Here is a 25,096-nt window from a genome sequence, read left to right as displayed (position 1 = left end):
TGATTCTGTTAATTCACTGCTAAAATGTGAGATTAAAACCTTACATACACAATGTTGTGTGATGAATTCCCTGCTGGCAAACACATCTATTTAAAATGAAACTTGTCAACTCATGTGATGAATTAGAGGTATATACTTCATGTACCGTTCTGATGCCTTTGACAAATGAACCTATTAGGTTTACTTCAGCAGTTGACTGGTGAGACCAGTATCACATCTTCTTATCATGCCGTCCAAAATGATTAAAAGGGGGAGAGAGACATCACACATCAGCTTTTATGCTGAGAAACATTTTGAGAAAGCAATACACAAACTGGTGAAAAACAGAGTTTCATGGCAGAGCGTACAAACATACAACTTTGCACATATGGACACACGATACATTCACACACTCATGTTAGGTGAGTCAAACCATTCCATTACATTGAAAAGTGATTTCAAAATACAAAACAGAACATACAATTCTATAGACAATGGTAAAAGAATAACTATATGGTATATGGCAGATATAACACAAACATATAAAAGAACACATACACAGTAAAAACAAGTGGTTTACAAATAAGCTCTATTGAAAATAATGCAATTATAAAAAAAAAAAAAAAAAAAAAAAATGTTTTAAGCACTGGGCTGCGCTCTGATTGTGTCCAGTGTGGTTTTTTTTCAGTAGGTCATTGGTTTCCATAGTAACATTAGCAGGCTATTTTTTAGTTCCTCATAGGCATTTTTGTCTGAAACTCGCACAACAGACGATCTTAGAAATCATTTTGCCTTGTCCTCAGCCACTCAAGAGTTATTTCATATCTTGCATTTGGTTAACATACTATTATATCCCACACACATGTGGCATTGGGGCTGTAATTGTAATAGCCTGATGTTCACTGGTATATAGAATTCATTTTTATATTCATAGGTTGTTGGCATTTACAGTTATAAATATATTTTGTGAAAAAAAAAAAATGCTGAACCTGAAATGCTGAATTTCCAGTGCCAGCTTTTAGACACTATCTTGACTTAAGGGCTGTAATTCAAGGCAATTATGCAAACCTGTTTTCTGAACTGAAGTTAATTGATGTGTGCTCCGAACACTGGCTTCTATAAATACTAGAAATATGTAATATCTCACAAGCTGCATTTGCAGAATAATCCAGGCCCTGACAATGAAAGCGTTCTCTTTTTTTGTTCAGTAATAGGATTTTTCATGAGGAAACGTAACCATTTATACACCTCTCTAGAGTCACCCCATCCATCAGCCCCACCATTCATATCTAAGTGCTCCATGCGTTTTAAAGTCTGCTTTTTTCAGTGGCCAGTTCTTGTTTCCAGTGTCTCAAAAAAAAACGAAAACACATTGGTGTGAAGGGATGTAATATGCCACAACTAAAAAACAAAAACACAACTCTTGTCTCATTGCTCTTATAATCATGGCAGCTGACCTTAATTCTACCAACAAATGAAAAGTAAACCATTCATTTCCCCAGTTCTCAAAATGAAAAAGAAAAAAAGAAAGAAAATGATTTCATGATTCAGTCACTTCACATATCTTTAAATAAATAAGATCTGTAAAGACACTTGTTAAAATAATTATACACCCTGGCTCTCACTGACATTGCTGAATGTCTTAATGCACACTGTCATCTTCATTACGACAGCGCGTCCGAACCAAAATTTAAACAGCATTAGTAGAGTTTGGTTCGTCCGACATGGTCAAATTTGCGTCTCCTGCACATTATCCTTTGAGCTGGCTTGGATTATTAAAGGTTCATGAACTGAACTATGCAGCGAGCTGAGAGCAGACACATGGTTATAAGAAGTTTTGTAGGAGTTATAGTGGTTGTAATGCTCATGCTCCAGGGGTGAGAGAGTCAGGTGACTCCCCAAGGCCGGAACCCTCGTAAGATCCTCGTGTACGTTGATGTTCTCGATGGTGCGGATCGGCCCATCATGATCCTGGTGGTGATGCTGCTTGCGCATCTTGTAGAATATTATTAGCATGACGGCCGCCATGAGTGTGATTGCCACAAAGCAGCCAATGATGATCTTGGTGGTTTTCATCACCTCCTCCAAACCATTGAGAGCGCCATCAATGTCTATATCAGTCACAGGAATGGTGTACGCTCTCTCGGTGGCAATAGGTGTTCCCCTTGTGGTCGAAGAGGACGCCCAGCCAAAAGATGGCTGCACTGGTGTCCTGCTCTCCCCATCGATAACGGTTTCAATTGTCTCTACAGTGACCGTAGTAAAGTAACTAACGCCGCTGTTGTCAACGGATGTCACATTGAGAACAGCAGAGGCCGAAATGTTGCCTAGCATGTTGCTTACAATGCAAGTATAGGTTCCTGTGTCCTGGATGGTGACGTTGGTGAAGCTTAACGTTCCGTCGTTTTGGACGGAGATGCGCATCTTTAGCGCCCCATGTGTTATGATGGAGCCATTTGGTGTTAGCCAGCTGACCGAGGTCACTGAATTCGTCCGACATTTGAGCTCTGCCGCCATTCCTTCAGTCAAATTGAGGTCGGCAGGTGGCTCGACGATAACGGGTGCGTAGCACTGAAAGTAGCTCTGGTCCAGCTCACCGATGTACCGCCCCTTGAGGCTCGGAGGGGAATTGCAGCGGGCGCAGCAGCTTGTGTTTGTTGGTACAGTCTCTTTCAGCCACCAGCTCAGCCAAAGAATATCACAGTTGCAGTTCCAGGGATTGTGGTGCAGATGTACTCGCTGCAGGTGGTGCAAAGGCATAAAGAAATCATGGGGCAAAAAGGTAAGGTTGTTGTGAGCCAGGTTGAGCTCTCGTAAAGAGTGCAGGTCGTCGAAAGAGTTCCGCTCTATGGTTTGGACTTGGGCGTGCATCATCCACAGCTTCTGAAGATGGACGAGACCCTTAAAAGAACTGGGCTGAATGACAGTGAGTTGGTTCCCGGACATCTCCAGCTCATCCAAACGAATCAAGGGCTGAATATTGGGAACCTCTTTGAGGTTACACATGCCCAGATTCAGGTATCGAAGATTACTCAAGCCCTGAAATGCTCCACTGGAAATGTAGGAGAGACGCTTCAGCTCTCCCAAGTCCAACCGCCGCAGGGAGGGCAAGCGACTGAAGGCATCAGACGGTATGCTCTCAATAGGGTTATTCCTAAGCCACAGCTCTTTCAGTTTTGATAGATACTCAAAGGCGCCATTTGGGATGGTCGTGAGGCGATTGTCAAAAAGTTCCAGAGTGTTAAGGCTGGTCAGCCCATTGAAGGCGCCAATCTCAATGTTACGGATGTGGTTTCTGCTGAGCTGAAGAATTTCAAGGTGTCGCAGATGCTTGAAACTGTCTACTTTGATGACCTGGATCTGATTGTCCTGAAGGTTTAGATACCGTGTATTGGTGGAAATGCCATCAGGGACATCCTTTAGCCCTCTGCGTGTGCAGATGACCTTACTAAACTGATTACTGCAGGAACATACAGAAGGACAGGTTTGGGCTCGTACCAGTCCAGCGACAACAAGCAACTGCAGGGCTAGAAGCAGAAGAAACAAGGGGTCAAACCAAGCCCCTTTCCATCTAGGACCTCTCAACATCTGGCGCTGATGGTAAGAGGTCATCTTGTTCAACATTCATAATTTAATGCCCGCTGAGTTTCTCTCCCCGAACATTTATGGGCAATCTGAAAAAGAGGAAAGAGGAAAATAAATCTGTTAGCATAGTATGTCATGTTGATTTGTCAGTGTATAACATGATGGCAGTCAAACAGAACATCAAATTCCACTGATGTTCTGCTATTTATCAAGAAGAACATTCTTCTGTCAAATGGAAATGAATGTACATTTCTGATATTCTGATGAAAACAAGGATTGTTGTTTAGGCAGTGCACATGCACTGATGTGATTGATGAATGGAGCATCATTACCACAGAGAAGCACACACAATACAATACATTCAAGATGCAATTTCTTGATTTGTTTTTGCACTGTACTGTATGTAATAGCAGATCTGAACTTAGTCAACGAGTTCACTCTGATCAACAATTTTTTATCCCCACTTTCAAGACTTTCTACAATTAACACAGTGAAAAAAATAAAAATAAAATAATTCAAAAGAAAAACTAGCCACACCCAGTAAAGGAAATGTATGTGTGATGTTACTGTAATTCTTAAAAGCAATATTTTTTGAACATTTGTTTCATTAAAATATTATCAAGTGCCTAGTGTGAAATTCCCTAAAGTCCCCTTAATCATTTATGCTATGCACTAAAATGATATGTATGGAAATCCTGTCACAGCAAGCTGTCGGAGGGATGGATTAAGGTGCAGACAGGTCCATCACTGGGCATATCTAGCAGATAAGGGTGTGTACTTGGCTTGTATATTCAACTCTATGTGCTTGCACATGCTATGAAGATACAGAGCAACCGAATATCAAAACCCACAAGAAATGTCCCACTGCTACATCACACACTATATTTAAAATCCCTTCACCCTGCCAGTCTCTGCTCTCATTACCTGCTCAAGTGTTCTTATGAAAAATAAGATGTATTATTACCTATGCTGTTTGCAAATAGGTTACTATAATCCGTATTGTTATAAATAATGAGAGGGAAATAAAAGGAGACAGAAATTCAGGACCTCTGAAACTCGTTTTGACAAGCAAAATTGAATTTCTGTGTATTAAGAAGTGAAGCAACTGAGTATCTTGAAATACATAGAAATGCTTTTATTTTTGATATCAAGCGAGCTATGTTATAATTTCTCTCATAATCTCTCAACATAGAAATGAAATAAATATGAGACAGATCAGTATGGCAACAGGCGCTGTGAACTGAAGATGCATGACACCAATAAAAACATCAACCTCAGTGCATGAGTGGGTTGCATGCTGGTTGATATACAGTAAATAAATGCTGCAGATGATTGTGAACTTGACTTTTGTCAGTATTAGATTAGTCTGTTGTTAGAAGCAGTCTGAATCCAGACTGAAAAATATTACATACTTTGTCAGTGATGATCAAGTTTAAATATCCCAGTCTCCTTAGAAAAAAAATAATGATTCAATTAGAATTATCCATCTCTCTTGTCTGTAATATCCTATTTAAACGTCTCGGATGGTCTCACTGTGCATCTGTGCTGCTGATCATCTTATAAAATTGTTAAAAGTGAGGACTCAGATTGATTTAGTCACAGTGAGATGTTAATCTCACTAGTAGGCAATGAATGTTAGTTAACAGCAGCGTAATTGACACCTTACTGTGAGAAGCTGAGAGAACTTCCAATGGACGCACATTTAATGGGATGCGTGAGGTAATCAGGGCATGTCCTGGCAGGAGCCTCTTTTTCATTACCAAAAATAACCATGGAATTTACAGAGGTAGCAAGCTAATCTCTCAGGTATTGATTGAGTGATTAGCTCACATCAACTGCATAAAACCTAGTATAGAACAAGTATAAAACAGCAAGTTTTAGGCAGGTACTAAATTTTCTGACACACTCTTTTCACAATTGTCGCATTCAAACTCATGTGTCTGACATATTTTAAACCAGTCCCTTTCTGTCTGATTATGCAAAGGCCTCATTATACACTCAAGATACAAAACGGTCACTGGGGACATAGAGCGCCCTTTAAAATGGTACTAATATGTACACTGTAGGAAGTAATATGTACAATTTAGGGGTAAATTATTTTTTTAAGTACTAATATGTACCTATGGCAGTGCTTTTATGGTTATTATAATTAAGATATAAATATGCTGCAGTGAAAATTCTAAATAATTTGATGATAATTGTTGGGATGGGTAGGATTAAGGTGTAAGAGATGGGTCAACAGTTTAATTATAAATGTACAGTAATTACATAAATTAACTACAGATGTAAATACATGCAGGTATTTTTTTTTTTTTTTTAATATAAGCACAATGTTAAAACATATATGAACACAAAGTGCACTGTACCAAATGATTCATTTAAAAGTACATAGTAGTTAAGGCCACTTAATATAAAGTGGCCTCCCAACATTTTAATGATCATAAACAATTCCATATTATTCAAACGCATATACAGTACAAGGCTTGTACTTGTTCTTTGTTGATGATGATGAATCTTGAAAGTAAAGCACTAATCTAATGCTTTTTGACTGAATTTTCCCCCGCAGTACACTTTCCAAAGCCTGCATATTCCTTGAGGTCTCTTACACCAATCAAATTAATTACTTTAGTGCTCCACAGATAAAGCTTTAACACATAACACAGACACAAAATAAAGACATGGATGAAGTTGATGAAACAGATTTTTTTGAGTAAACAATTTTAAATAGGCTTCTTTACAAGGTAGAAGATTAATAAAATAAAGGGAAATTAGTATAAAAATCGAATAAACATTAACCTCCTTCAGAGAGCTGTTGAAATGCCACCCCCCAGCATTTAAACAAATTTATTTTAATATCATCTCAAATAGACATCCTATTCAAAATATCTTGTGCTCAAACATTATGTTCACATGAGTGCTACAGTCTAAGCTCATTTGCGATCAAAAAGCACAGCTGTAAGTTTACTGGTGGCTATAACTTGTTCTCAGTCATTTTCTGCAATTTACTTCAAAGTCAGTCTGATAGCTCTTTAAAATGCTAAGACATCAGAGAGAAGACGTTTTTTAACAGCTCAAAAAGGACACTAGGAGGGACACTAATTAAAGTCATTATACCAACTGCACTCTATTGCACTATTGCTCATTATCATTTTATGTTGTTTATCCCCAGATTACAAAATAAATATTTAAAAAATCAATAAAAAGAGCTCATGATGATCTGGATGAATATCCAATCTTTTTCCATGGCAGGGTTATGTATTTTGTAGCCAATCAGCCAATTAATATTCACAGAATCTTATAGCTTATCCTTGGAAGCAATCTTTCAGTACACTGTGCTACTCTGTTTGTTATCTCGGTAAATCTCTGTTTCCTTCTTTTAGGACACCAAGGATCTCCACAAGGACAATGATCGATTTAGTGTTATAGAGGAATATACATCCAAATGCAGTCAAGTCATGGCTGTGTTTTGAGTACAAAGCGGTAAACATCTTACACTAGACACCTAATAAAATGTGTGTGAAATATTTAATGCTTTTAGCTAAGGTAAATGCTATGTGCATAAATTCCTTTTAGCATTTTCATTGCTGGGGTTAGAGGCAACATAAAATTAAAGAAGCAGTTATTAATTCAATCTAAATTTTATGTAAAGAAATGTAAATACACAGTACAATGTTCTGGAGTGTGCTCTGCTTATCTGCCGTAGAAGTATAAAAAGACAAACCAAACAACACTAAAGTGAGTTCTCAGGAGACACTATGTTGGCTCCTCAGGACCTGGAAACAATGGCTTACAGAATGGATTTTGCTTATGGGATGCCTGCCAAGGTCTTTACTTAAATGGGTAGACTGTGTTGAAGCCAAAGTAGAGACTTTACAAATGGCAGTCCTCCATTTAAATTCACAAAGACTGAAGTGCACAATAAGTACATGTCATGTTCACCTTGAGTAGACAGTGACATTAAACAATGGGATAAAACTTAGTTGTAGTATGATTTCAAAGTAACTGGGAAAAGTATGATCTGATTCTGCAATTTATTTCATGCTCTTTAAAATTATTGCAATGCTCCAGCTCATTAAAAAATCCTTTACTGCATTAAACAACAAGGTGTACAATGCAATTCAATTCAGCATCTGAATGTCAGTATATTCTAAGGAGAGTGATGCACATCTTTCAATTGATCGAAGCCCTATCCTACCGGTGTGTTTAAACAAGTAAAAAATCAATATCTTGCTTGCCTCTTAGAAGGGCCTTTCAAGCAGTTTAGCCAGAGAAAATAGATACAAAACGAGGGAGTAATGCAAATTACTCCCACATAGATCTTCCTCAGCTTCCTCTGTGCATCCAGTAGGAGTCTTAGCCTGTCAAGTCATTTAGACTGAAGCATCTATGGCCAGGTATAATCGCCATAATCACTGGATTGTGCCAAAATAACTTATGCTGCCTCCATTATCATAATGACACTGATGAATAATCAGATGAAATGGCCGTAATCACTCTTTTTCCCCCCCTCACTCTTCTCAGGCTGTGTGGGTGGATCAGGCTGCAGGGAGATGATCCATGGATCTAATGTTTTCCACCAAAAATGCCTAAAGCCTAAACTTTATAATGTTAGTATTGATGTTGCAGTACTCACATCTCGGTCTTGATCTCAGGGGCCATTTTGGGTTTGGTCTTGACTGTCTAATACTATATGTCTATTCATAAAGCTGCTCTGGTTTGCACATTACATGACGGACTGGCAGCCAAGGGTTACACATTACACAATATTTCACTATTGGAAGAACCCCAGACTGTCTTGTTTACCAAAGGCATGCGCTATAAGAAACTCGCGGTCCAGAATTTCTGTGCTGAATTGCAGCAAAAAAAAAGAAAAAAAAGAGAAACAGAAATATACTTTGTCCTGTATCCTGCTCTCTCATTGGCTGTATGTTGTAGCTGGTGTCATTTTCAGTCATAATGCATTTCATACTGCAAGGCTCTGAGTCACAGACAGGACCGATATATAGCCCCCTTTTCCGAGCCGCTCTCAGAGGGACTGTTTAATAGCCGCATTCATCGTGAAACTCCCTAATTAGCACATTATTAGAAAAGGCAAAGATTTGCAAAGATTCATTAATAAACCTTATATCTGTTGGTGAATCTGGATCATGAATGATTTACGTTAACATAGACACATTTAGGTAGATTGGGGGTGCATTCCCTTCAAAAACAAATTAATCCACTGCATCTTCAGCACCTCAGATGTCGGGAGTAAATGACGACTACTATGTTCATTATTACATCCAACAACAGAACACCTCAATAGCTTCGGAGACATTCTTGTCTACATCTGCTCCGGCACTGAAACAATGGTAGACTGATGACAGCTCACTCAGGGCAGGTCTGAGGTAAAACACCAGTCCAGTCTCTGCTGAAATGCTACTGTCAATCAAACTATCATGGGAGGGGCCTGTCTGTGTGACATCACAAAGACAGGCATTTGAGACCGGCACGATTTGAGAAAGGGGTAAAAATTTTAGTAGAAGAAAAAAGAAAAAGAAAAAACACTGGGTGGATTTTTACCATTATAGGGTGGTTGTTTACACACATTGCCAACACATATTTCAGTTCAAACAGCTTGTAAAAGTACATGTAGCATCCGATGACCACTTTAAATTGTGTAGTGTATACGCAGTTTAAGAGGATTTGGGATTTTCTTTCAAAACCTGTCAAGACCACAGCTGCAGGGATAATCACTAAATTGCCAGTGCATTGTCGGATTCATTTGTTAACATTATTAATGTGATTGGATCTAAAACTTACTGCTTTAAATGCAATCAACATACTGTAAATAAATATATGCACTTATTTGTAATTTGATTTCTTTTGTTATTGTTGTTTTGTTTGTGGCTGTTCTTTAGTCACAAAAAATATTATTAATTAGTTCTGTCAAATGATTAATCGTGATTAACCACATCCAAAATAAAAGTATCTGTTTACATTATATATGTATGTGTACGGGGTATATTTATTATGTATATATAAATATAAACATACAGAGAATATATATATATATATATATATATATATATATATATATATATATATATATATATATATATATATACAGTATAATATTTAGGCTTACGTGTTTATACATTTGTATATTCATATTCTTATATTTTATTATATATATATTAAATATATACATGCATGTGTTTGTATTTATATATGCATAATAAATATACACCGTAGACACACATACATTATGTAAAAAATCGGATTAGATTCATCACGATTAATCGTCTGACTATTAATAATGTTCATAAAAAGTATTTGTATGAGAACAAGCATTTTATATTCTAATATGATGTAATTGGGTAATATCACAAGAGCAAGAGAACTCTTTTTGCAAATATCAGCATGATTGCAAACGTGATATTGATTTTACACAAACATTCAGTAAACGAGAAGCTAATATTAAGTGACTTACATTTTAGACACAATTTTTAAAAGGTTTTTGCAGCAACAAACTGTTGTTTATTTCCAAGCAAGACACAGTGTGACAAGCAGTGTTCTGTTACTGAATGAATCAGCTTCTTTGAACAAAGAAGTTGAATAAATTATTCCACGACTTGCTCATTAATTGATTTGCTGCACATTCTGTCGTTTTTAGTTTGATATTATTTAATGTCACTTATTTTTCCATCAACTTTTTTCACAATTATATATTAACATTTATTTAAATTAAACATTTTATTTAAATATTTCTATATTCAGAATATTATATTTAAAACATTAATCTCATAACATTGTTTACACAGTTATAATTGTAGTAAAAAAAAAGAAAATTATATATTTTTTCAAGACATCATTTAGGCCGTAAATGTGGATCTTTCAGATGAATTTAAGGATTCTGGTCTGGTTTGGGTCTTGACCTGGTCTCAGTTCAGGTGGTCTCGAGTACAACTCTAGTTAGTACTGGGATTTCCTTATGGTATCCTGCTAACATTCATCTAATATTGCCTAGTCTTTAATAATAGGTTCATGTAATTACTATTGATATTTGAACATCCCATTAGTCTTGCCACTTTTAATATCTCTACTAATAGTATCAAGCTGATGAACTTGTTAAAGAAACTACCTCAGAATTATCATTAGCTCAGCCCAGATACCCTTGGGCCTTCAGTCGAGAGCTCCAACTTTCAAGAGTTTGAATCTGTGAAGATAAACACAGGCACAAACACACAGAGAACCACTGGCAATTTAATTATTTTTCCTCTGGCCTATTAAATCAAGAAAATGAAATTGCAATCATTACTTGTAAGCATGTTAGCAACCCTCACTTGGGAAATTATGACCTTCCACAGTTAATTTAGTCACCTATTTATATTCACAGCATAAAGAGAACTTGCATTCTCTAATGAACAACATTCAGCTGTGCAATACTACAGGGAAACTCAAGTTATAGATGAGTTACAGATATTGACTTAAATCAAATCCACTGTCTATATTTATGGCCAGTTACTAAATCATTAGAGGACCTCATGCCGATAGTCAGTTTTATGGTCTTGCGATGGCCTTAAATATTGACTGTAATCATTTAACCATGAGATATGGCATGTACTGTCCTGCAGAAAGCTATTTGCATTTGCTGGAGAATAGACGACGCAGTGTTGTATTAAGCATGTGACTGCAAAACTCAGGCAGAGGCAGGAGCAGTGGGGGTAATTCATTGGCTGTGGGATGGTGCACCCCCATGTTCCTGATGTCGTGAGGGCCTTGTTAGCAAAAATATTGGTGCACTTTTAAACTGTCAGGACTGCCAAAACCACATCCCACAGTACTGCAGCAGGATAGTGAAAAAAGCTGGTTATTGATATTTTTTTGCACTGAAACCATAACGCCATTGGTCATGAAACTAAAGCACGTAGCACAGTTGCGCCAGTTAACACAGTTACTTAAAGCAGTTCTCGACAAACTGATGTCTCTGCAGCACCGAACATTTCTTTGTAGCTTTTCTGAACACTACGTGGGAACATTAGGACCTTATAAGATTTTCCCATATAACATTAGACCCTTCATCACAACAGGCCCTAGCAGATAATCTATCAGAGCAGAAGTGTTTGAACAACTTGTATGTTGCTCTCCAACCACATCCCTGGGAGAAAATCCATATTGTAATGGGCTAAGTTGTGGAGTAAGAATACAATTACTAGACAAAGAGTGACTTGGCAGGAGCTGGCCTTGGTGGATATACACAGCTGGAGGAATAAGGATCTTGCATATTCTCATTGTGATTTTTTTTTGTGAGCTGTTCACAACTTAACTGTCTATGAGTAAAACACAAATATATATAAAAAAAATAAAAGTCTAAAGAAAGGTTGAGAAAAGAATTCATTATTACACTAACACCCGGTTCGTTAAACTTTATTCCCCCTGCTGTTTCCCCCCGTGGTTAAGTCAAAGTACTTGTGATATTTGTAGTGACAGAGCACAAGACACTCTTCTTCCAGACTATGCAAGCAGAGCGATAACTCCTGGTCCTGGCCCCTTCAGTTTACTTCAGTGTTCAAATTGAAAATCAGGCAGGCAGAGTGCTGACCATGCTAAAACACAGCAGACAGCAGTCTTTAAAAGCGCACTGCACTGACCCCTGAATGCAATATAAACGAATCCAGAATCACAGGGACTGTACCTCATGAAATATGAAATGTAAAATCAAGAGTCACCTTTCAACATGTACCTGCAGTATTCTGGACCTCACACTATGCCCATATGCACAACATGCTGTACAATGAGAATCTTATATTATTAATCTTTTTATTTTTTATTTATTAATTTTAAAAAGTTTTTGCACTGAAATGTATAAAACAAAACAAAAAAAGTATTTTTGTATAAAACACATTAAAAAAATCACATTATTACCCTAATTGTTATGCAGCCAATCCATTTTTAATAATAAAAAAATGAAATCAGAAAAATTAGTCCCATTTTATATTATATTAGGACTTAACTACTATGTACTTTTAAATTGTACGTTTAAATGAATCATTTGGTACAATGTACATATTGTGTAAATACATTTTTTTTACAGTATATTGCATGTAATTCATTTCTGTAATTACATCTATAATTACACTGTTGACCTGAGTCTTATACCTTAACCCCAAACAAGTGGTCCTTGTTTCTTACATTTTAATAAAAAATTCATTCATAATTCATTCATTCATACATTGTATACATAGTGTGAGACTGCTTTGATGGTTCATATATCAATATATAAATGAAAAGAATAGTCTTAAATACTGTATTATCATCTTAAACGGTATGTGGCACACTCTTTCTGCAATCTTGCTGTATCTCATGTGTACAGGTGCTTTTTACATACAAGAAACATATCCAGTGGCAAATCGTAAGTGGTTGCCGTGGTAACAAACAATGATACATTTTTGTTAAAGTGAAGGAAAATGTCCTATACTGAGGCTATCACTAAATATTGACAATTAGGAAAATCAGCAATTTTGCATATGATTGTTTTCTTTGTTGTTTTAGATAATGCATATGCTCACTTGTTTCTGTGAAGGACCCAATGAAGCTATTTTTCCATAGGTACTCTATTCTCTCAGACACACCATTGAACATATTTCATAGCTGAACTAATCCTTTAATTGTGTACATTTATGTGACGAGTGGGGCGGGCCGAGAGCCATGGGAACGGAGCGAGGCCTGTGGAGTGATTGGAAATCAGCGACACCTGCGACACTCACCGGTCTCGAGTCCCACGGAGGAGATTGGAAGGATACAAAAGAGGAGAGACGACAGTGAAGGAAGTGAGTGGACCAGGCCTGAGCTTTACTTTGTGTTTGGTTTTTATTTGTGCACAACAGGGGCTGTCACGCTGTTTTGTATTTATTTTGTAATTAATGTATTTATTTGAATGTCTGCCGGTTCCCGCCCTCCTTCTTCCCGATGATTGTGAAGTTTTTACATTATTAAAATGTATTTTTCAGTTTCATTAAAATTTTTGTTAAATAAATCAGTAAATCGAAATGCTTACGTTATTGTGTAGGTAACTGCACAGAAATATTACCTCACAGCACCCAATGTCAAACCAGCGATAATACCAGTATAATGCATCCAACCATTCTCCAAATCCCTTTTCCTGTGTAGGGTCGCAGGGATGCTGAAGCTTATCCCAGATTCTTGGGCTGAAAGGATAACTGCCTTTCTCTATAACTGTAGTACCTGTAGTACTAATACCCTTCTCAGTGAAGATACATATGTACAGTAGCATATAAAGGCTCAACTAAGCTTATGTTTAATAGCTTTCTGGCTAGAAATTAACTTTAAAAAACATTTAACCAAATTAATTTAAATTGGCCCAAATTAGCAAGAGTCATGTATTCTGAGCTGCATGTACTGATATGACTTGTAAATGTTCATTCTTTACTCTAAGGAAAAAAATGTTGTAGGCATAGTTACATATGTAGCGCTTAATATCTTCTATTAAACATGCTAAAGATATGTAGTATTTTATGCTAAAGTCATAAAGTAATTGTTGATTGAATTACTTTCCTCCTAACCCCATAGTACAAAGGCAAAGCTTTAAATCCAAAAAAATAAATAAAATAAAAACATCTAAAAGAAAGGCTAAAATGTCTAAGCAGCTCTGCTCTGCTGTGGTCCCTGTTTGACGCTAGTATGATTTAAGGAAAAAAGGGCAGAAAGAGTGAAGCACACTATGCATCATGGTTTTTTCAGAGAACAGTGCCATGTTTTGCTGCAGTGAATGCAGGCTTTCCTCTTTCAAGTTGCTGTGATTTTAATTCACCGACTGGACCCCACATTGTGTCCAGGCTGTTGCACAGCAGTTGTGAGTCAGAGCTTACTCTTACTCTCTCTCTTTGTCTGTCTACTTCTTTCTGTATCCCTTTCTCTCACACAGACAGCTTGCTTAGGAATAATTCATGGCTTTGCATTAGAGCTTCTACAGTCACTACTAAGCAATTGCAAAAGCAAATTGATACTGTTGTTTACAGTTTTTATGGTCTGTATCTTCGAAATGGGTGTTTTAATAATGGCTGAGATCAACCAAGTTCAATTCCACTTTGAAGTGCTTGTCATTGTTTCCTGTTAAATCTACTGCGCAGCCAGTCCATAATACATTGCTCTGGCAACGAGAAAGAGATACTGTCAAGAGTATACAGCATGACTGTTTTCATCTCACATCAAACGGAATGGGAATTTACAATGCTGCATGGCACACTACGTTATGTAAACATCTGAGGTCCTACACCTCCATTTGTGCAAGGTACCGCTCATATTCAGTGTCACTTTAAGGCAAGTTGGTGATGCCCCGGGACAGCTATTTTCGGTGTGGGCAATAGGCATCTAAGTACAGCTACAGTACTATCTCCCTGAATGGAGAAAGCTCCAAAAACTGAACTAACATCTCACAATAATGGTACTAAGTTTTACTTCTTTAGCTCAAATCACACTGTTTATCTGGCTGTATCTCTCTCTCTCTCTCTCACAACCCCCCCCCAAAAAAAAAAAAAACATTGGCACAATATTTCTATGTGTAGCCCATTTCCATCCCTCTATACCATCTCTGTGGACATGTAAACACTTTGAAAGATCTTGAGAGTCACAAAACATAACTGTCATTATGGCTAAGCTTCAACACGTTCACTCCTTCTGTCTAGGGCATTTCATAAAGGAAACGTCACTCGAGTAACATTTATACAAATGAATTGTAATGGTTCTTGAGGCAGAAACCTTTGAATATTTAAATGAGTGAGGGATTTGAGTGTTGTGGTAGAGGGAAAGATTTTCAGTGAATATCAGCTTAAAGGGACAGTTCAACTGTATTTTTTAATTTTTTATTACAAAACATGTCTCACTTGATCCATACAATGAATGTTATTGGGGTCTAGTGTTATTTTGACTTTCAAAATATATTTATATTTTTTGTTTTGTAGAAGAAAGAAAATCATACAGCCTGGTTTATGATACAGCCTGATTATTTCGCACACAAAACAGAAAATAAAATGTAAGATAAATTAATTTGTAAACCATGACAGAATTGTCATGTGTTAACTTTTTCTGAATCTACACATTTTAATTGAATCTACACTTCCATTTATTTATTTTTTTTGGAAAGAAATGTATATTTTATTCAGCATGTGTGCATTAGATTTATAAAAAGATGATAGTAAAGACTTTGTTGGAAGTTTCTCATTTAAACACTGATAATAATGAGAAATGTTTCTTAAGCATGTTAGAACGGTTTCTGAAGGATCATGTGACAGTAATACAGGAGTAATGGCTGCTGAAAATTCTTGCAATTACAGAAATAAATTACATTTTTAAAATATATTGAAATTCAATTTTAATTTATGGTAATAGGCCTATTTCATAATATTACTGTTTTGTACTTTAATTTTGATCACATAAATGCAACCTTGGTGAACAAAGGAGACAGAACGTTTTAAAAAATCAAACTGACCCTAAATGTTGGACCAGCAGTGTGTTTCAAATACAAGAGTGATGTTTTGATGGTGCAACAAAAAAATCACTTGAATGAGGTTTACTAATGAGTCTATGTTATTCTGCCCACAATCAGAAAGAGTCATTAGCTTTGCTTCACCTTCCTTTCAATATATCCTTTTTTTCCTGTCAAACTAATGTGAAGATATATCCATTTTGTCTGCCTCTTAAACTGAACTCAAGAGACAGAGGAAGACAGAGCAGAATAGAGAGAGTCAGGAGACTGAGGCAAAGAGTGATAGTGGTGCATTAAAAGGCAGAGCACATACAGTGCAGAGCCACATTCATTATTCATTAGCTAAGTTACCACGTGTAGTAATTAAACACAAAATCTTTGTCTAAAACAGAAATTGTTTTAGCAGAAGATTCCAAAAATGCATTTCTTAGATTGTATGAATGTACACAAGGCATTCAAAAGAATCAATCGTTGGTGATGCATGTCACTGTACAGATACTACAGATGTGGCAGATTCAGTGTTGCCATGAGAACTTAGTGTCTTAGTTTGTGATTCTGCTTAAATTAAACTTGACGATTGAGGAAGGCAAAAATAGAGCACCCAAGAAGAGTGAAGAAAAAGACAACAACTGCCTGACCCTCCTGGTTGGGCACAAATGAAGGAGCCACAGCTAGCATGGTGCTCATCCCATGCATACAGATTGCATTACACAGCCAATCCACTCAAAGAGCCTTTGCTCCTCTAATGCACTGACATGCCTTAGTGTGTGGAAGTGGCCAGTTTCACGCAGTTAAGTGGTCCTCCATGGTCGATAAATACAAGGGAGACTGTTCTACTGATCAACCACCATGCTCAATATCGATAAAGGCCCTGTTACCAAGATGCTAGCCGTTGTCATTATCATACCTACCACTGTTGCTCTCTGAAAAGTAGGACATATACCGGTTGACGCTTCTTATATTGACTCGCGGTGGATGAAGCGAAGCCTGTATTTAAGTCTTCAAATGAGAAGGGTGGTTGCTGATGACAATCTACTTGATTAATTTAGCGACGTATGGAAGGCCTTCATTTGTTTGCACTGCTGTCAGCAAAGGGATTATCCAGCTGGACACCTGCATCCATTTGCGGGAATGAGATGTGGCTGAAGCGCCGCCTCTGCCGAGGGATCTATCACACCAACACAGTGCTGTCACATACAAAAAACATGAATTACAAGGTGAGCTTCTGCTGCATGCACTCAGTGAGGGGAACGTGCTACAGCAACCCAACATCCAGCTTCTGGGGAGAAGAATGGTGTGAAGGCAACACACTGCCCCAAATCTCATTCAGCACACCTACATGTTCCTGTGAGCTATGTTTTTCACTGTTCAAAACAAATATTTCCACCTAGTCATTAACCTTAATGACTGCACACCACAGACAATGCAGGAGAGAACAGGGGAGTCAAACAGTGGTAACCATTACTTTCCCTGCTTGAGATGACAATAGGAGCAGCTGAGGGCCTCCAAGCTATAATCTGACTGTGGCCGTATAGTCTCCTCCGTCATTAGTATTGACTCTGCATGAAGCCTGGCAAATTGAAGCACTCAGCTGCAAGCATGCCGGCACACATAAATCCAGTGTGCTTCAAGACCCTGAGTGGCTCTCCGAGGAGGCCAGCACATTACCTCAATTCGTTCAGTATTCCAGTATCATAAAACAACTGGAATATTTGGATAGTTGGTAGAATCTCCAACAGAAACCAAATGAAGTGGTTTAGGATGAAATCAATTTTGATACAAGAATTCTCTAGGAGAACAACTATGAAAAAGATCTGCCTGTAAACTCTGAACTGATGAGTGAAATCTGAAGCTTATGACCACGTCAACTGCAATCTATATTAGTTTTTCTCAGTCACTTTGGCTCTTCTTTCTATTCTCTAATTGAATGAGAAACAACACTTTTTTATATATAAGACTATATTCTACTATATTCTGCATTATATCTATAATGCAACTGTATTGTACATCACAAGTAGATTTCAACAGTAGAAGTTTTCAAGGAAACAGTCAATACTGTATTGTACACATTTGTATGTATACAGTAAATTTATTTTTGCAGCAATGTGTTACATGTAAACAGAAAATATTCCAGGTCCTAGAATATAAATGACTGCCTGACAAACTTTGATGTTTGGATCATTCTGCATGTGATGACTAACACAATTAAATAATGATTAGAAGTTGTGAGAATTTTGACAGCTGCACTGAGAATCAACTCATCAGTTTTGATTAGCAAGCTATTTAGTTATTGTGCAAATTGTTCTCTACTCTTGTGCCAAAACACATGCAGTTTACTTAGTCATATGATGTGATCTCAAGACTTCCTTTCTCTTCAGAGTGTTACAAGCTGTTTGTTAATAGATAAGATCCATAAAGCTGCAAAGACTAGAGTCTGTCACACGCTTGAGGCATTCGCCCAATCATAATGCACTGGATAGCTGGCCAATCAGAGCAGCTTTTCAGAATGATGAGCTTTGTAAAAAACGTGTTTCAGAAATGGGGCATAGAGCAGAAACAATAATTTACAGTACGGGAAAATAATGTGTTTTTTTAAACCTTAAACCGCATAAACATTTCATTACAGCAAATAAACAAAATACTGTTATTTTTTAGCAACATCATATGAGATGTAATAAGAATCTGGTGTGAACAAGAAAGTAATTTCTAGTGATCAGAACAATCAATCTCCCTTTAGAGTAGAACTGAGGTAGCATACAGGATATAGAATTGCAGTATAAATTTGAACATAAGGAAGCAGACTCACAATAAATTAAAACTCATTGAAATTATGACTGCAATTTTTTAATTAGAAAAGTTTGTCAAAAACATTTGAAACAGGGTTTGAAGATTTCTAGGCCTAAAAGGACAAATACAGTGATGGGACAATAGTATGAGAGAACGCCAGAATGATGGAATAATATGATAAGATAAAACAACAGACAAACACACAATTTATGCATTATTGAATAAATGGCAATATGATCACCTAAACCAAAAGCATCAAGACAAGAGTAAATGTTTTTAGATTTTGCAGCATTTGCTGCTCAACCATCCTGTCCAGACACTTTCTCATGGATAGCAGTATGTGTCAGTATGCGTCTGCCGGCATGTCAAGCTGTTTCGATCAGTATCCACCTCTGCCATCATATTAGGAGAGTCTGTTGGTTGGCATATGTTTTTATTGTGGAACAAGCTTCGACCCTGGACCCAGTATGTATTCTAGGAAGTCTGTGATTTATCAGCCTCAAAGACACGGATCTCTTTGACACACTTCTTTTTGTGAATCCAGGCCAACTGATCTGAAAGGCTTGAAAACGCCAACTGCCTTCAAGTTCCTCTCCCATATCCGGAATATGCTGATAGTGGGAGAAGACATCCTCTTGGGGAGGGGAAGGTGGCTATTTGAAAAGGGGTTCCAATATAATGAGAAACCCAGATTTGTACTGTGCCTTCCATGGCGATGATGACAAACATACAGTGCAATCAAGGCAAAGTGATATTTATAAGCTGAGCTGAGCTGAGAACACCTCCTTCTCTGTCTCCACTGACTAATCTCACTGAACAGTACAATTTATGCCATTTGGCTCATCTGTAGGATATAGTGTTGACATAGGATTTCTGAATTAACAATCAACACGGAGGCTGTTGCTATTGTGTGACAGCACAATCTCTATACCGGGCTCTGGCTGAGCTGCAAAGCCTGAGTATTTCAAATACACAGACATTTATTACAGTTATCGGAGGCCTGGGGGCATGGAAGTCAATTTTCATTTTCACTGAAATAAGAGGTTTGTTTAATAAGCTGCTCAAAGGATCTATCTCCATAGATTTAAAATGCGTGAACTCTAACCTCTCCTTTCCTATGCATTTGTGCAACACCCTGGCTCCTCTCCAGTGCACCAAATGTCTGTCAGAAAGGCCGTGTATAGCATTAGACATCTGCTGCAGAACTAAAACCAGTGCTGCATGTTTGCGCCGTCATTTATCTGGAGCCATTTGAGCTGCATCCTGTTCCCCAAGACCTACATCTTTTTCTTACGTAATTCACATTAGGCAATCTGCTTCATGCAACGACCACAGACTAATTATAAATCATACACTGATATCTCCCTCAACAACTGATTCACTGCACATGAAATCACAAAATAAAAGAGACCATGAAGGATCTAAAATGGGTTTGTGCAAAAAACATCAATAGGGTGGACTTACATATCAGTTTTCACAGCTTCACGGGTCTATAAAATAAGCCATTTTGGATGGATCTAATTGTTCGATTGTGTCACTATGCAGGGTAGCTCATTACATATATGCTTGATGAATTTTACAATGGCTCCCAGTGGGATTTGAACCCATGACCCCAATATTACTTGGCAGGCAAATAGGCAATGAGCAAGGAAACCGGGTTAGGCCATTCCAGGAGCACATTCACCTCAGTGCAGTCTAAATTGTTAAGGGAGATCTACTGTGACAACCAACATACTGCAGGTAATAAACCACGGTATCTTCGTTCCGGTACGAATTCATAGAAGAGTAATGTGAGCAGGCATTCACAGAGGTCACATGACCCAGCAACAGCCTTTGGTGATTTCAGAATTATCATCAGCAAGAATCTCCCACTGGAGACTTTATTAAACGTAAACATAAAGCCTGAATAAAATGCATTAAAACAAGAGAGTTTCTTCAAAGCTCAGTCATCCTGGGTACTAGATCAGATATGAGGATTGTTAAAAGTTACAGGATAAACAAAGCTTTACAAGCTTCTGCCTTGTAGTCTGGTGTCCAGTATTTTTTTTTAGCATAATTATTCTTTCATTTTTTGGCAGTACTAATGAACGAAACAAACTGATTAAAATTTGAAAAAAGATTTAATAAGATATGAAAAACATGAATTTTTACATAATTTTTTATAGTGTATCATTGCTAGTATGGTATTTGGGCTGTATAGTGTAGATGATGTTGTCTTCAAAAACAACAGATAGATTTCATCAATATCCACAAATAGAATTGAATGTTGGTTGTTGCCATTTCACAATGGCTGACATAAGCATGAATGCATCTAACAAGTGCTATTGATTCTGCAGTAATGATCCAAAGGTCAAACATTTTAACTAAGGAGGAAGTCAGACATTTATCCTACTTTATTCCATAATTGTACTATTGTTACTTTAAATTCTGCTGGGACAGAGTAATAGGCACAAGGCACGATTAATAAAACACAATTTTTAAAGAGAAAGCCAGTGTGGCTGTGTGTTTGGCAGAAGCAGCGCTCACCGCTGGCTGGATTATATCTTGTCTAACAGCACTTCCTCTGACCTGAGAACAGTACACCAGTGGTGCGGTCATTCATTTGGCCTCGCTGCATTAACACTCCAGCACTGAAAGAAAAAAAATGATAAAATTTTATAATTTTGTCACAGCCCAATCCTCCCCATTTTTAGCATATATTTTGCATCTAACGATGAAGAAGCTAGTCCATACAATCCTTTTAATCTATGTCATGAAACTTTTTACATTTTGCATAGCCCACATTAGAGATGTTCTTTATGAAGCATCAGGCTGGGCAGGAGCATTTCAACTGCTTCATTTTTCTCTAAATAGCAGATATTACGGAGGTTAATGTGTGTGATATTGGCTAAATGCTCTCGTTTACTGGCTCCTCCTTGCCTTAGGGGAACTGAATGGTATCCGGCATTTTTTTGGCTCAGCAGACACATTCAATACATTAACACTCATCTTCATGACAGCACACCAGTGCCTGCATTACACGTTGAACCTTGTTTCTTTGAAATGCTTCTGACATATTAACAATCAAATAAGAGCTTCGGGATAAGGGATGTCCAGCCCAAGAATTAATATCAGGTCACAATCTTAGAAAAGAGAGAAAGATAAAGAATCTTTCCACTACAGAAATGTGGAGATACTTTACTGGAAACAGTAGAACTGTAGAATTCTTGCAAATTGCAGATAACTTTAATGTTTTTTTTTTAATTTTATTTTTTTATTGTGACCTCAATGGATATGTGATTTTAATCACACATTTAATTTAAGAGAATTAATTTTCTCTAAAATACTGTAATTGAGCTATTTGATTCTTTCATTTAAGCTGGCTAAGATGATTATGGTCCACAGTGGACTGAAAATGCTCAGAACATCTGTCATGGATTATTTGCAGTGAAAGGGAAAGTTAAAGCCCATTTAGTATATTTATCTGACACAGAGAGAATATTTATTATATCTGCAAGCATTAACTTGTCAGATATTGTTGTTGCTATGTAACTGTTTCATTTAGAAGCTTAAGAATGCTTGAAGGAAATTATGCATTAAGGACATCCAATAAAACGAAAAACAAGAATTGGTGCATTTTAGTCTCATTTGATTGGACTTTTTAAACAATACTTACACTGACAAGTATATAATGCAATAATCTGATAATTATATCAGCCCATTTTATTAACCTTCTCATAATGTTCTTTTCTACCATAAACAGTAATGGTTTTCAGCACCTTCCCAAAAAAGACAGCTCCTCAATCCTCAGTCCACTGGTGAAGCAACAACCCACGAATCCATGAATCATCCATCAAAAATTACGTAAGCTCTCTCAAAAACCAATACATGGCACAGAGGCTTTTCCAATGAATCAGACTTGCTTATAGTGTCCATTACAGCACCTCTCTACCCAAGTGAAGTTCTGAAGCCTTGTGAGGGTTGAATGTTAAATGCAGATTAGCACCAGTGTGAGCTGCCAGCCTTCCTGGAACGTCCTGTGTTTTTTATTCCAACCACAAATTAATAATAAGATGGTTATGATGCAATATGTTAACTAATAACATTTACTTATGCGGTATTCAGGAAGCCTCAAAAGTCACTAGGGTCTATTAGAGGCAATGAGAAACAGTTGTGTCGACCATCATGGATACACTGCCTCTTTCCCCTTGTCTCTTTAGAGCATAGCAATGCACATGTGAACAGAATATGAATGACCCAACGCCATATTCTAGCAAAAGTAATGGTAAGTAGAGCAACAGAAAGCATAAGACAGCTGAATAAATATCCCCAAATCTACCACATCACAGCCACAGAAATAAAGCAAATCATAGCCCTCTGCAGCATAGATAGATAGATAGATAGATAGATAGATAGATAGATAGATAGATAGATAGATAGATAGATAGATAGATAGATAGATAGATAGATAGATAGATAGATGGGAACACGTTCAAAAGATGAGATGCATCCATTCAGTGTCAACTTAAAATGAAAATAGGTTCGCTTTCAAATAGATTTGAACAAACCGGTTAGATTAGGCTATGGTTCCTTACCCATTTCTGTCAGGAAATGCGAGCTTTGAGGTGATATCAGTAAATGGGAGCATCACTGCAGCCCTCACAAACCCCCAGTGCATGTAGAATCCATGCACGATGTTCGGAGATGCAAGTAAGAGCAGCGCGCTCTAAAGCGCTCGGTGAGCTTTGACAAAGCAAAGCAGGTGCAAAAAAGGGGGAGGGGGGCTGGAAGAGAACAAACCTTCTAAAAAAATCTGTAGAGAAATAGGGAATAAATCTACCACCGTTGACGTTTTGCTGGACACATAAAATAAGGATAGTATCCAAATCCGGGAAGGAAATGTCTAAACCACATGGGTTTTGAATAGCCTCCCTTTGGGTAAAATCCAGTAGAATTGGAACTTGGTAGGTTTCAGTTAGATCGAGAAGTGCCCTTTAAAACCACTGCCACACACCGCAGTTGTTCAACGCGTACTGGTCCCATGCTCCTCAGATCTTGCCCTCATCCACCACCGCAGTCCATCGATGTAACACAACGTGCTGACTCCGCCGAACGCTGTTGAATGTGTTACAGTATCACCTCACAGCCTCCTTGAGTGCGCACTCCTTCCTCTCGCCTTCATCATTTCTCGTGAGCGATGCCCACTGCAGAGCCTCCTCAAACTTGAACCGTCAGTTCATCCAGGAATAACGATTTAACTCGCGTTGCTAAGGGAGCTTCTGGCTGATTCTGCCGTTTAATGTCAGCGTAGAAAACTTAATAGGTTCCCTTCGTGAATCTCATCTCAGCTCAGTCCAGGATCATTTAAAGCGACGTTTGTTTGGCGCTGCAGGTTTCTGCTTTTTTCGTATTGCTTACAAATCGCCGTTGCGCCGGCCAGCTCTTTGTTTCGTCAAAAAAAGTAAATAGAAAGTGTAAACGCACGGAAAGAGTCACCATCTGTGAAAATGTGGCTGAGGAGAAGGGGATATTTGCAGCGATTGACGGATGATATATTAAACCCGGCACTGCGCGTTTGAAACGCATCTGTTGCTGAATGATGCACATCGTTGTGTGTGTGTGTGTGTGTGTGTGTGTGTGTGTGTGTGTGTGGGCGATCGCAGTCTTTAGTTACTCATGATAAAAAGAGCAGCATGATATCTTTATTTAAACTTGCATTTATTAATATGTGTGGGTTTTTTCTGTAATTATTATTTTCTTCTTTATTGGCACAAATTGATGTGGGATTGCCACCTACCGGCATGCATCGCCCTCTCGGTATTTCTGTTCTCTGCCAACCATCGGCAGGATAACACTACATTTTACATGTAGGAAAGCATTATTGTTCCTTTAATAAAGAACCTTATATACATACATACATACATATATATATATATATATATATATATATATATATATATATATATATATATATATATATATATATATATACATATACATATATATATACATATACATATATATATATATATATATATATATATATATATATATATATATATATATATATACATACATATATATACATATACATAAACATACATATATATATATATATATATAATACATAGGCCTATATAAGTAATAATTATAGTATATATTTTTCTAATGTTTCAAATGTGGTTTTCAGCAATACCCCCCCCCCACCCCAAATGTAAAAAGTTAAATAATTATTAGCAAATCTGTAAATCAAATTTGAAACACTTTTTATTTAATTTT

The 25,096-nt window shown here is 37.3% G+C and overlaps 1 protein-coding gene across 3 annotated transcripts; it reads right to left on the bottom strand.

The window, feature by feature from the left end:
• Window positions 1-254: 254 nt before the first annotated feature.
• On the bottom strand, window positions 255-24,405 carry LOC127961328 (leucine-rich repeat-containing protein 4C-like). 3 transcript variants are annotated; one of them, XM_052560399.1, is made up of 3 exons: window positions 23,413-24,405; window positions 21,365-21,468; window positions 255-3,653 (listed from the first exon to the last, which is right to left on the bottom strand). In XM_052560399.1, the coding sequence occupies exon 3, from the start codon at window positions 3,601-3,603 to the stop codon at window positions 1,708-1,710; it is 1,896 nt and encodes a 631-aa protein (XP_052416359.1). In that variant the 5' UTR covers window positions 3,604-3,653; window positions 21,365-21,468; window positions 23,413-24,405; the 3' UTR covers window positions 255-1,707. The 3 variants fall into 3 exon arrangements, with proteins under 3 accessions (XP_052416359.1, XP_052416360.1, XP_052416361.1); XM_052560400.1 differs by having other exon boundaries at window positions 21,407-21,468; XM_052560401.1 differs by lacking the exon at window positions 21,365-21,468.
• Between the last annotated feature and the right edge of the window lie 691 nt (window positions 24,406-25,096).

The sequence above is a fragment of the Carassius gibelio genome, chromosome B7 (assembly GCF_023724105.1).
Source record: "Carassius gibelio isolate Cgi1373 ecotype wild population from Czech Republic chromosome B7, carGib1.2-hapl.c, whole genome shotgun sequence".
NCBI classification, from domain to species: Eukaryota; Metazoa; Chordata; class Actinopteri; order Cypriniformes; family Cyprinidae; genus Carassius; species Carassius gibelio.
The sequence above is the reverse complement of the archived record's forward strand: the minus strand, read 5'-3'. Positions and strand labels throughout refer to the sequence as shown.